Below are 14409 nucleotides of genomic sequence, written 5' to 3'. Positions count from 1 at the left end.
CCATTACTCACCATTGTGCATGTGTATTCTTCCAGTTTAGCCTCAGAAATGAGCTTCTTATGCTGGTGGAAAAGATCCCGGAGGAAGTTCTGAAGCACCAAGAGAAAAACTGTATTTTAAGTAGAGAGCAAGTACACTGCAAAGGTCTTGAGAGACCTTACATTAAGAGTTACGGCTCATTTAATTCAAGAAAATAATAAAATGCATTTAGCAAGGAGTAACTCCAAGTTTGGTGGGCTGTTAGTGCTTGCAGGGAGCTCATGGAACCCAGAAAAGCATCATAAATATTCAATTATGCTGGTTGCTCACAAAAAGTAATCAAACCTATAGGTTCTAAACCTTTCCAACATGAATACATTTTATTTAAAAGTGACTGCTCAAATCCACATTTGTTGGACCCACTGAAACCAAACTCAGGCAACACACATATGTCAAATTCACAGTGACAAAAAAAGCCCACCCATCACCCAAGAACATGCCCCAGGGACACATACGCAGAGTTCGGCTGCTGATATAAAGCCACTGCTGTCTGCATCATATTTGCGCCAAATCTGAAACACAAAAAAGTTGTCCATACACCTGTCTCAAATAACTGGCAATTGACCTCTGTTGGTGTCTACTAGGGCCCAACATCTGGAAATGGTGGTTAACTGTAGAAAAAGAAGCCTTTTCATGGGAGTTGAAGGCTTTCTTCAGTAGCAGCAATTGTTTGGGCAGAACTTACTCAACTGTTTCCCTGCAGTCACCTGAATCATTGAGAGGAACCCCAAACTTTTATTGAAGATCTCTTCTTGGAAAGCTCACAATAGTAGGATAATAAGGGGATGGACTTCGGTTTGAGCTACATGGAAAACCAGGAAGTTTTCTTTGTACTGAATACCTAAAAATACATGATACTATAAAAACAATTCCCAAAAGGTAAAACTGGGCTGGTTAAAACATGAGAGAATTTCTGACAACAAAACTGGAAGCAAAAACTCAGAGAAATATGGAGGGCTAAAGCAACCAAAATGCTTACAGAAATTTTTTAATGCAAACAGTAAGTAGACCACTGTATGTATAGGAAATACAATGACATCCAATACAGTTTTATTGCAATTCAAACTCGATGGAAAGGTATACATAGAAGCAACATATAATTTTGTCCTGCACCTGTCTTGGGGGATAGCCCTGCCAGCAGCCCCAAGGTCGGCCGAGGAACCATCAGAAACAAACAGGTGAGGAATGTCCCTTTTATTATCCACAGGTTACAGCATTTTAAAGAGTAAGGAAGGGAAGGGCAAGAGGGTGTCTCTGGCAGAGCCCCGCCCACCAAAGACACTGCAATTGGCTATATGACGCATATAACTTCCTCAACCTTCTGGTCATATTCCACATGTATCCCTTAACCTTTCAGCCTTGTCAGAGGTAACACTCCACGTGCAAGTGATTGCCCATACACAGAATTTCAAAGATTATACATTTCTTCATTTGTCACTTTGTTAATATTTTACTAACATTTGTAGTTTTTGGTAATTTTAAGAAATAGGAAAAAAAAAGGACACTAAAAAGTTTTCCTATCCTTATTAAAAATACATTTCTGTATTTCCTTCTTTTCATATCTGTTGATTTCTTCTAAGAGACAAAGTGTTCATTTCTCTACCAGATTTTAAAAATCACTGGATTTTTGGATGGTTTTCTTTAGAAAAATTGTCAAAATCCATAATAAAATATGTATGTTAAGAGATTCTAAATTAATGGCTTTAATCCTGAGCAGCACGAATAATCACACCTCATCATTTTCCAGGATATAAGTCCCAAGTTTATTGGAAAATCACTCATGTGGTAGACAAGAAACAAATCCTGGGACCAGCACAAGGTAGGAAGTCAGACTGAGGAACCTACTTAAGACTAAAGTTCCTAACACTAATGCCTACATGGAAGGGTGAAAAAAATTAAAATTACATTGTAGAGAAGTTCTCTAAGAAAATTTCCTTTTGTGCCATTGGATCTAAGGGAGTGTGAGACACTGCTGATAATTCCCCGTGACTGGCGTGCTCTCTCTCTCTTTCCCCTCTCTCTCCTTGGTTTGAGGTCAACATGCAGCCAGCCCAAAGCAGTTACTGAACTGGAAGGCTGAGAGGGTTAAACCCTTTGAAGAAACCATTTGGTTGCTTCCTTCCAAACATGTTGTCATTCTAACACCTTTGATGTTTTTCATGACAAGTTCATGCCAGTTAGCAAACTCCCTACCTGCTACACAAAAGGAAAAGTATACTATGCATATTTTTTAGTTGGTAGAATTTCATTAAATCCTAGATTGCCTATGTTACCAGCTCCAGAGATCTTAGTTCTAGAGTGAAAATCAGGGCCCTACCATGATACTGCATGGATGCTTGCAGGCATTGATGCGGTACTGCCATTCCGTGAGCAGAGTTAAGAAACACCCTTTTTTCAGTTGGTGTCATGTATGTCCAAACTCAGACTTACGAAGTCAAGGAGCTCAGTGTGATTTATACCCTACATTCCATTATGAGAATATGTAAACATGTGAGGATTTTCAGATAATAATTTAAAGTATCAATGCTTGTTCATGCTGTTCTGTAAGCATTTTCTGGCTAAATTATCATCCAGTTTTGTCAATGCTGACAGGCAAATATGTTTACAGGAAATATTCAACATGTCTATATTTTTAAAAGAAAGTCAAAGTAAATGGATTCAAAATTCCAGTGAATTTTTTGAAAAAAGTAAATAGGCAGAGAAATGAAAAACATGTCTCATTAGAATAAATTGTCAGATTTGAAGGGAAATATAGTAATAGAATGTATATTTTACAAAAAGAGGAAAATTCTTAGTGCCATTTTTCTGTTTCTTTTTTTTTAAGATTTTATTTTTATTGGAAACCCAGATTTACAGAGAGAAAGAGAAAGAGAGAGAGAGAAAAATCTTCCATCTACTTGTTCATTCCCCTAGTAGCCACAACAGCCAGAGCTCAACCTATACGAAGCCAGGAGCTTCTTCTGTGTCTCCCACATGGGTACAGGGTCCCAAGGCTTTGGACTGTGCTTGGCTGCTTTCCCAGGACACAAGTAGGAAAGTAGAAAGGAAGTGGAGTAGCCGAGATACAAACCAGCGTCCATATAGGATCCCAGAGCGTGCAAGGTAGGCACTTTAGCCAATGGGTTACCATGCTGGGTTTTTTTCTATTTCTTGAAACTAATCAAGACAATACATTTTAATTGTTTCTGATTATAAACATAAATTTTATTCACTCTACAAAATTAGTAAAACTACAAAAGAAGACATTTATAATCTTGGAAATTGTTGTGGCTGTGCCAGAGAAAACTACATATCACATGTCTACCTGGCCATCTAGTTTGTGTTGCACACACAACGAAACAGTACTGGAAGTCATCATATCTTCCATACATATGGTGGTTTACTTCCTCTTGTCATTAAAAATTTTTCCATGAGCATGTTAAAATACAAAATAACTTTTGAAAATGTCATTTAAAATCATTTTAAATGAGTAAGTATGATTCTACACAGTTGAAAAATACAAAAGTAAGAAGAGTATGACAATTATATAAAGCAGTAAACTTTTATTTTGTATGCATTAACATACTACTAACATGCTTCTTTATGAAAATATTAAATGAGTCTTTAAATAAAATTAAGACCATACTGTATAGACAATTGTGCTTGTTAATATTGTATTATACTTCTTCCATCTTGTTAAATCCTACTCGACAACTCAGTCTCTAGTTTCATAGTAGGGCTTTTATTTATCGAGTCTGCAGCATCCAGAACAGAGGCTGGAAGATCCCTGACTGCATAAGCAGCTGTAGAGGGAATGAGTCCCATGAAGGAAACTAAGTATACCAAGCTTTTCCTTCATTGCTGGACTTTTATAATATTTTCAGTTTTAACTACATGTAATAGTATAATATTTAATGAACATAATTTACAGAAAACTTCGGTCTACATCTCTGATTATGTTGATTATATCCATGAGAAAGACGCCTGGAGAGGTAAAACTATTAAATCAAAGGGTAAAGCATTTAACAATTAACTGTGGATAATTGAATTTTAAAGAATTCTAATTGAATTTTTTCAAAATTACTTCCCAGAAAATTTTTATTCTGCATAAGACGCCTACGAACTGAATGATAGTGATTATCTCTGGGTTTTCTAGCTAATACAATATGTTTTGGTGGATTCTCTCAATATGCATCACATTAATAAAATTTTAGTATATTGGTTTTGTATTTTTTAGTCTTCTGGTATATAATTGTGAGCCATTCAAATGTCTTCTGTTGGTTACCTGTGTATGTGCTTCCCCAATTTTACATAAAGGTAAGCAAAAATAATTCAAAATATACTGTTATCATCCCTTTGGGGATGTGATAACTCTTAAACAGTGGGACCCTGGATACAAGAGTATGTTAAACGACCTGTTGTGCCCAAAAGAAACCCTAATTTGCCCTTATATGGTCCTTTGTGCCAACAGAGAATGGAAGTTGGAATGGCTCAGTGAAAAAGGAACCATAAGGGCTACTCCTTAGATTTTGCTCAAACCCAATGATTACAATGAGAAAGTTGAATAAACACTGTGCTACAGTTATATGCTTACTGCACTGTACTGGGCCTTCAAAACCAGAATTGATTGTCAACACTGAAAATAGGCAATTTTACATAAGGCTAGATTTCCAGACAAAACTGATAAAAGGCAAAGTTCACAGGAGCACCACAGACTATAGGTTTCAGGTGGAGCAAATGGTTCCAGGCTTCACAATCCCCAACTTCCATCCTCCTAAGCCACCATTCCTTACTTTAGTGCAGCTACCTAGTCCTTGTCTGTATCTTTCTGCCCAGGCTAAAGGAACCAGTCAACTCAGGAGCAGCCGTAGCCAGCACTGTGGGAATATGCTTGGGGTCAGGGTCACGGTCCACATCACTAAAGGCTCCTTTGCTTTGCCCTGTCCTCTATGCAATGTACCTCCCTGGAGGATCAGTGGCAGGGAAGTAGAGCAGCCATAACAAGTGGCTAGTGTCCCATCCTCCTCTTTAACTGCCTTCACAGAGGAAAAAGTTCTCACCTGCATAAACTCCACACTGCTGTCCAAGGGGGTTTCCCAACGAAAGAGCAGAAGAAAGTTCTCATCCTCAGACAAGAACATTCTGGCAACCTAAGGGAACAAAAAAAAGGAATAATCTGGGACACTGGAAGGGTGCATTTGCAAAATACTTCTTGCATAAGCGGCATGGACATGTTACATCTGGGGGAGGGAAAGTGGGAACATACAGAGCCAAAAATCTTGGCTCTTACAGAACAGAACCCCACTTCATGCTTCTGTGCCTTTGGTTGTCATTCACGATTCACTGATTCTTTTTTTAAAATGCCACTTTCCTACAAGGACATTAACTCTCCATGAATATACAATCCAAAATAGAAATGATAGTGGTTATGATGTGTTTAGTCCACAATAATGAACAAGTTGTAAAGTCTTTCTTTCAGAGAAGTGTTTACTTCAAAAATGTTATTTACATCAAACACCTTGTAGAAAATGTGAATTTCCAATCTGAACATAAGGTTTTCACTGTCTTTCATAGGAACTTTAAACCCAAGAACTTAAAGAAACAGACAAGGAAGGCACAGCTACAGGAGGTACCTCTTTCATCGGCACACGGCCATCTTTAGAGATGTCTCGGGTGATCAGAAATTGCTGCTTTGCCTTTTGCACACTGTCTTCCAGGACTGCATCCTGCAACAGATATTAATTACATCAAAGGCACTGGAATCCCCACAATACCCTCAGAAGTGCAAATACTCAAGGTAGGTAGCTTAATACTCATGTAATTCTATCTTGAAAAGTAGGTTCTTTGGCCACTGGAAACAATCCTCTCTTGTAGAAGAGACACAGTAAGAGATGTTTTGAGTAACCAATTGTCACAAGAATCTGGACTAGGTAAAATTTACAGTTAGTGATTTATTAAAATACAGATTTTTAAGAAAAGCTACAGACTAGCACTTTTGTTTTGGAAGAAGGAATTCTAAATGATTGTTTATTTAGTGTTGATAGAAGACTATGTTAAAATTAATACACAGATGTTCTTCCCATGAACTCAGAGATTTTGATCTTCCCAAATCAAGATTCTGGTTCTTGTGGATCCCCAGTTTGTCTTAACTATCTTAGTCATCTTCTTGTATTATCTGAGGAAAAATAGTTAAAACAGCAAAAGTAAAACAAATAAACTAATTGTTAACAAAGATGTCATTCTCCCTTCCATGAATTACCTTTCCTACACAGGTAGCTTTCCTTCTTTGGCTTATGCCAGGGTTATTACAGGAAATGTGATTCAAAAACCTGATGATGAAGTTTGGAGTCTGTCTGACATAGGTGATGAAAGGCGTAGAAAATTCCTAACCATACCCCATTCCACCAGACTCTCTAGAATTCTTGCTAAGTAGATTCTATACTATCACCCCACCCCTAGTCCCAAGCACTCCCTGTGAGTAGGAAGGGCTGGAAAGAAATGGCCTTGCTGAAGACTAGCACAACTGGTGCAGAGGTAGCGGTGACCCCAGGCTTGTACATGACTCTCTGGATACTTCATCCATTGGAGTGCACTTAGACTAATCCACTTCTTTCTTTATCATGTATAACTCTCAAGAATAACTAAAGAATATCCTAGCAATAAATATAGTATCTAGAGGTAAAGAAGAACTTTTCAGAACAATGTGGGCTGGTTTTTCAGTCCTTTCTAAAATATAATCTTTAAAACACTTTAATTCACCATGTCATGTGGCCCAAGGTATAAAACCCCAGACTGTTTTCCACTGAACCCCCACCATGGGTCAAAAAACTGTGATCCTTGGTAACATGATGATCAGTCAGTTAGACCCGTTCCTTGTCTCCCATTACTTCATTGTCATGCTTTCCCTTTCATGGAGGCCTTTTCCTAAATGGCTTCCATAAAAGTGAAGAGATGGTAGAAAAGGAAGCATGCCAAAGAATTAAAACTACCTACAATCTAGCCATTACAAGGGGAAAGAAGGAAGGAAGGGCTGTGAATGGCCATGTTTGGAATACCAGCCAGCAGATAGGCATGGGACCAAGCTTTTAAACAAATTTTATCCCACAGAACCTTCACCATAACATAGGGAGACAGGAGGAATCTTCTATCTTCTTCCACTTCCGGCTTCACTTGTGGCCTATGAGCATTTTTTTCAACTTTATGTATTATAGTTTCCAGCAAAGCAATTCTCCTTTACATTTTCCCACTACTAGTTATGTGAGTCAGTTTTTTCAGTCCTGATTTGTCAGTATATTCCGCTTTTCCTGGGGTAATCATCCATTGGTTGACCTTTTCAGGTTTTCTAGGATGTTTTCAAAAAAATTTTTTTAAAGATTTATTTTATTTTTATTGGAAAGGCGGATATACAGAGAGGAGAGACAGAAAGGAAGATCTTCTGTCCAATAATTCACTCCCCAAGTGAGCGCAATGGCCGATCCTATGCCGATCCGAAGCCAGGAGCCTCTTTCGGGTCTCCCACATGGGTGCAGGGTCCCAAAGCTTTGGGCCGTCCTCGACTGCTTTCCACTGGTTTCCCGGGCCACAGGCAGGGAGCTGGAAGGGAAGCGGGGCTGCCGGGATTAGAACCAGCGCCCATGTGGGATCCCAGGCGTGCAAGGCGAGGACCTTAACCACTGCGCCACCGCGCCGGGCCCTCTAGGATGTTTTCTAGCGAGAGAAAGGTCTGGTAGGAATCTAAAGGAACACAAACTCTCTACCAGGAAGTTGCTGACCTATGGAACCAAGAGTACCCCATTTTGCAATAATTTTATCTATTGCTGCAATGTAACTTAAACATGCTTCTGATCATTCTTAGAGATCTGGAAGCAAAGGGCCAAAGAAGAAAACAAACTGGGAACATTAGGCATCACTTGTAATGACTAGAGATCCTGTTCTTCCATTTTGCTCATGAGGAAAAAGGCCAGAAAGGTCAATTAGCACACTGCTGGACATTGCCAGAACATGACTAAAACCAGCAGTGTTGATATCTGATCCTGTGCACCTCTCACCACAGCTTGCTGCTGTTTCATGCAAAGCATACAGCATCTAGTAGGGTTCATAAAAAATCAATATTTGTGATTTATAAAAGTATGCAACAGTCCAAACACAATTCAAGAACTTGTTGATTTTCCTCATAATTTATGTAGGCCAGATGGCAGGATATATGGCAGATAGATGGTAGGATGCATTAAATATAATAAAACTATAAAAGACTGGAAGCTAATTCTTAAAGAACCAAGCAGAATGTTAATCCCCAATATAAACTTGATGCTGAGGAAGTTTCATAGAATTAACTTCAAGATTCTGGCCACTGACATTCAAATCCTGTCTCCTTAACTACCTACAGGAGATTGCATGGAAAATATTTGATCTTGGGTTATAATGAGGTAAAGAGTTGATCTAAGCTAATTAAAGTTTTTTGATCTCTAAATACCTGACTTTTCCATATTTGCAGATTTGGAACAGGCATCAGAAAAATAGGGAACTGCCAAATTTAATGTCAGTCAGTAGGTTTTCCTCTTCCATGTCCAGCCACAGACAAATTTTTCCAGCAAGTACAGCAACAGGGCTCTATATACTTTCCTATTCATTCATTGTCTTCATCTAGATGGAATTAGACTACCAAAAATGGATGAAGTGCATTCAGCTGAAAGAGCTAGTTGACTCAATGGCTAATACCATGCACAGCTAAATACTAAGAAAAGGAAGGAATGAGATTTATTCAGAATGAATTACAGTGAAGGTGAGCCTCTGAAAAAGAAGAATGAAAATGTTTGTAAATTAGAACTAAATATAATACAAATGAATGGCTGTTTAAATGGGACAGTAGGCACAAACACAAACCAATAGCACTGGTGACTGAGACGATGCATTAATCACATGGATTTGTGTATTCTGGCCATACTAAGGCCATCTGCTCTATTATGTATTTAGAAACTCAGGATGATTAAAGTAAGAGGACTGAGATAGACTCTGTTAATCATCGACCAATGTATTCCTTTGATGATTATAAACAGAATAGTCAAGGAAGGGCCTTGTTAAAGAGAAAAATAGCTACCTTCCTATGTGAACACACATACCAAATGAAATGGATGGACTGAAATGAAAATCTAAAGTGAAGATATGAAAAAAAAATGATGCCTAGATCATGTGTCAAAGACTAAACAAATGTCATAATTCTGGGGTGACAGCTTGACTGTTCTCTGCTCTCTCTCTCTGGACAGTCTCCTTTACTCTATGTACCAAAGGAAGACTGGATGTGGTTTAAGGCACCCTCCAAAGGCAATCTTGCTTGCTCTCACAAATTGGAAATCTCACTGAGACATGTAATTTTTAGAACTTAACATTTAGTTCTGTATTTAACAGAGTAAGTGCCGATTATTCCTTGTGAGGTAACCCAGAGCAAAGGAAATCCAGAGCAAACAGTGGGAAAACTAAGGACCCAAGAATGTGTACACAGGAGGAGAATCTACCACTGAAAAGCACTTTTTACTTGTGACATCTCCGCAATCTGCATTGTCACACAGGCAAGGAAAGACATTATTTTCCCCATTTTATGCATATGAAAATTGAAACCAAGGGAGGTTATTGTGGCATGCTGATGCTACACAGACGTAGATACTGAGTGCTAGGACATAAACACTGAATTCCTGTCTCTGCATATGGATCTTCTCCACCTCAAATTGCAAATCAAGCCAGGATTGCAGTCAAGGCAGGATTGCAATTTTTTTCCATCTCTCTTAACACAGTATCTGTAGAAGGAATAAATGATCATTTATGGATCACATTCCAAAAGCAGTTAACTGACCAGGGTGATACAAATTTTAAAAGTAGACAAATGTGAATTTGAAGAAGCAGTGGCCAGGTTGTATGTGCCATCTTTGGTTTGAGAGCACCGATGTACTCTCAAACTCTAGCATCAAAGCCTGGGATTCTTCCCACACCCTCCATCATCATGCCCCATCAGTCCTACTCAGAGACTCCAGGGCTTGGAGTCTGTACGTGGGCTGGCTAGATATGAGGCCATTTCTCAGCATGTGAGAGGAAAAGGGTTGGGAGAAGTAATAGAGACAGTGGCTGACTGTTCCATTGTGTTGGCCTCCTAAGTGGCTATAAGGTGCAGGTAATTACAAGCAGGCTGATTGCTCTCTGAAATTGAGTACATTGCTGTTAGAATCTTCAAGTTCTTTCTTTCGAGGTCTCTGTGACCCATTAGTTATTGAGGCTGTAATAAAGTTATTCAGGGGTCCCAAGAACTGCTTGCACCAGGCAGAGGCTGCCTGATTGAAGGCACTGTCTGCTGCCAACTTCTGTACCTGCTGGGCATGACCATCAAAAGTAGGCATCACAAGCAAATGACAACTGAAGAGGTTTCCATTTTTGAAGGCCTGGTGTATATGATGTAAACTCATCAAGAAAAAAAGATTCAGAGTTACAAAAAGTTTCCCTGTTATGCAAGTAGTTCAGAGTACCCAGTGATGGTCTCTGAAATCATCCTCCTCAGCATAATACCTCAGCAATTGGGATAGGCACCAGCAGTAGATAGTGTCATTTTCAGATGAACAATTTGCACAACTTATTATCCTGGTTCCAAAGAGCTCTCCCTGATCTAGAACAAAGGAAAGGGCTTGGGGACTGCTGTCATAGCACAGTGGGACTGGTCTTATTTCATTAGAGTCCCCTCTCCAGGCTGTTATTGTTTCTGGAAATATAGATTATATTTTTGAATGCAATATCCTTGACAGTCCACAAATATACTGAAATAACTAGGGATGAAACCCAGAAGTCTACATTCTAACAAATGAAGATCATTCTTAAGCAAAACAAAACATCATATGTTCCAATCTAAGCACCCTGAGAGCTGCCAACCCTCTTTCCAACCTCAAGGCACCTACATAGAACACATTTCTGCAAGACACAGGTGACCCAATCATTGTCTGCCATCCTCCAAGACCATTTGTGTCCAGGTGTGAGAGAATTATTCGACCATTGAGATTTGAGGAAGGGTTAGAGATGAGGGTAGCTGGCAACAAGAAAAAAAAAATGCCCCTCTCTCTCTCACTACCAGCAACAATGCCTGTAAGTCTGGCTAAGCTTCAAAAATGCCAATTCACTGCACCCTCAACTTAGAGCTGATCCTTATGTTTAAGCAGTCATATCCTCGCATGACTGAGAATAAGTCGTACTGAACTTGTACTGGAAACCTCAAGACTGGCAGCAATTTTCCCTCTCCAGAAAAGTGATTTACAGAAAAGTAAATCACTATGGCATGGATCCATCTGAAAAAAAAAAAAGGTGTGAGAATTCAAGTATCTGAACTTTTAGATTAGGAGTAGACCATCCAGTTTATTCCAAAATTTGGATGACTTTCCCTTCCTCATTTTACTTTTCTCAAATACCCCTTTCCATGGTTGACCAATGAGTACCTGACTTGTAAGTCCCTAAAATGTCAGTTGCAGATGTAAGTGGAGACTGTGGGCCGAAGTGGAGGCTTCATCATGGACTGTTGGTCTTTAACCCCGGGTGGCAAGACTAAAACAGAAGCCGCATGTATAGGAGGCTTCTTCCTCTGCTCTACTGTATACCCGATGCAAGTGCAGAATGAAGGATAAGGGGAAGGGTATGTGAAGGTCTGACCCAAATAAGTAAGAGATTCATCTCTTCATTCTTCTCACCTTTCACTCCCTTTACTTCACAGGCTGTACAGGCAAGGTGAAGGGAGGGCGGCAGTTATAGAAAGATCTATACAGAGAGATTCAATACCTAAAAAGTGATTGGGGTGTAGTGGAGATGATTAAAAAGAGAAAAATAAAGGAAAATCAAGAAGAGAAAAGAGACAGAAAGAGAAGAAAAAGGATAAGAGAAATAGAAGACATGTGAAGAGGCAGGAGAAGAGAGCTTTGAGAAATAGTCCAGAGACAGAACGGGAAACAAAGAGAAAAAGAGAGAGATGGAAATAAATCAGAGAGAGAGAGAAAAGATGAGAGACAGCAAGATCAGTGAGAAAGGTAAGGGGTGTTGAGAAGAGCTGTAAAACACAAAGAGGAAAAAATACATGAGGAGGAAAATGAGATAGACTTAAACAGTTTGTGAGAGGCAATGATAGATAGACCAAGAGCTCCGTGTGGCTAACAGAGGCAGGTGGTAGACTCTTGCTTTCTGAGTTGCTTCTTGGAGCCCCAATACCACAACCACATCTCTTCCATTACAATTGCTCCTGGTAGCTCTCTCTAGGATCTTACATGAAAATATGACACACTCCAAAATTCTTGAGGTAAATAATTGAAGTCTCAGAATATACCACCTTCACAATGCATTTTAATGCACCTGTTCACAGAACTCCTCTACCTTCTGAGTGCCTATATCAGCTTGGGTCCACCCCAAGGCTCAAGTGTCTGTGTGGGCACCTTCAAGAGGTAAAGTGCTAGGCCAGATTCACTGTCTGGAACATGGACATGGGATACACTGGTTTAATTATATATAGGCTCTGGTTATGTTGGTCAGTTTAGGGTCTTCCCTAAACATGTGTAACCTCTTCTAAAATACTGAAACAATCATTTTAAGAGAGTTTATTGTTAGTTTTCTATCAAAAGAGAAGCATATGCACTGAACATCTAGAACCTTAAAGCTCTTAGCTTAACATTTTTTCTACCTTTTTGATCAACTCCAGGTTTGAATGCATTATCAGAGCCATTACCAAGGAGATATTCAAAATGGCATTGACTGAGTCTACAATCAGGCTAAGAGATGAAAGACATCACAATAAAAGTCAGTGACCAGCAGATCTATACTGCTACAGTTGTTTCTTTTATAAAGCCTACCTAATCCCTCCATGTTGCTAGGAGAGGAGAAAAATTGTGTGCATGCAAGGAAGGACAGAGGTCATACAGGACTAAAAGGTACAAATCCACATAAGATTGAGTGCTTTAATTCCACTAATAAACATATGAAGAAATGATTATTGTTGCAAACACTTACATCAGTACCCAATTTCCTCATCATATGATAAAAGAAAGCATCGAGTTCTTTCTCTTCTATGTAGCCTGTTTCTGAAAACAAGAGTAAACAACATTTATACAAATGACATGCAACATTTAATACTCATATTTGTTTTTAATTTCAAACTTTAGACAATCCTTGTGAATGGTATTTTTGCTATTTCAATTACCAAAAGTTTGACAAGCTTAGAAAAACTTACAAGATATTAAGTATTGGATTCTGGTGTGCAAGGTTAAAACACATTTATATGTTTTCTTTCTGTTTTGTAAATTATTTATAAAACAAAGCAAATGAGAAGTAGTTTCACTCTAGTTTCAAGTAGCGTTTTTCAAATGGAGCCATTATTTTGAAAGTTGGTGAAATCCATCCTCCCTCAGAGAGGAGCAACAAGCATGTACAATAAAGTCGCTGGTTAAAAATGCTGACATTGGAATGGGGAATCACAGCCCAAAGCTTTCATATAGGTAAAACCTGTCAGTCTCTACAGAACATAATCATTTACACTTCCCAACTCTTCAAGAGTTTCTTGAAATTCAACAAACACCCGTTAAGCACCACATCAGGTCTTTTGTCTTATCTAGGCAGGTGAGTAGTCTTACCTGCAGGGAATGAAGTTTAAAGAGAGGGAAACACTAAGCCTATAATGCTTGGGAAAGTGTCTGGCTCTACTCACCCTCTGTGTCCAAGCGGTGCCACACTTGCCAGAAACCTTCTGCATCCAGGCGTGTCTGAGCTGTTGCTCTGGCGCTATCCATGGTGCTGAATTCCAAGCCCGGGGAGTGAGCGGGGACCTGGAGGACTTAGGATATTACAAAGCGCCCTCCTCCTTCTGTTCTGCCCAGGGATACCTGTGGCATACAAGCAGACAGACTGGCAGCGCTCAGCAGTCCCTGCCCCGCCTCGCGTACTCACTGGCTGTTCAGCAGCTCCACGGGCTTATCTCTCTCAGCAATGGGAGAGACAGGAGGGAAGAAGCAGTGGCCAGTGACCACAGTTCATCACCTTTGCACTTACATTTCTGAGGCTCAGAGAAAGCATCCCTGTTGCGCTTGATTCCCTTCCCAAACGTTTCATAAGCGATTTTTTTTTTACAGAGAAACGCTGTTTTTAAAGGGTTGAAAGAAGTGTCAGTACTAGGTCCTTAGGAGCTGGTGATTTATTTGAGGGGAGGGCAGGTGATTGGTGTGATGCTGGAAGAGTTTACTATTAATGATCATTATTGAGCCCTGATGCTATAGGATATGCACATTGACATGCTTTAATGCACCATAAGATCTTGAAAATCAATAGAGATTCTGTGACTTTCAACACAGTTTCTAAAAACTGGTTTACACAGCAGAGAGAAATATAAAG

General features: G+C 39.4%; 1 protein-coding gene across 1 annotated transcript in view; it reads right to left on the bottom strand.

Moving 5' to 3' along the window:
- The window catches only part of SCGN (secretagogin, EF-hand calcium binding protein), a 41468-nt gene extending 27657 nt beyond the window's left edge, over positions 1-13811 (bottom strand). The window contains exons 1-6 of the mRNA XM_040967687.1: positions 13730-13811; positions 13036-13106; positions 5652-5744; positions 5079-5168; positions 495-551; positions 12-89 (exon numbers count right to left, since the gene is read on the bottom strand). Of these exons, the coding sequence (XP_040823621.1) occupies positions 12-89; positions 495-551; positions 5079-5168; positions 5652-5744; positions 13036-13106; positions 13730-13811 (471 nt within the window). The remainder of the gene's footprint in view (positions 1-11; positions 90-494; positions 552-5078; positions 5169-5651; positions 5745-13035; positions 13107-13729) is intronic.
- Positions 13812-14409: the final 598 nt, after the last annotated feature.

This window comes from Ochotona curzoniae, unplaced genomic scaffold (assembly GCF_017591425.1).
Source record: "Ochotona curzoniae isolate NIBS_2020 unplaced genomic scaffold, NIBS_Ocur_1.0 scaffold_461, whole genome shotgun sequence".
In the NCBI taxonomy this organism is placed as follows: Eukaryota; Metazoa; Chordata; class Mammalia; order Lagomorpha; family Ochotonidae; genus Ochotona; species Ochotona curzoniae.
This window is presented reverse-complemented; position numbering and strand designations above follow the sequence as displayed.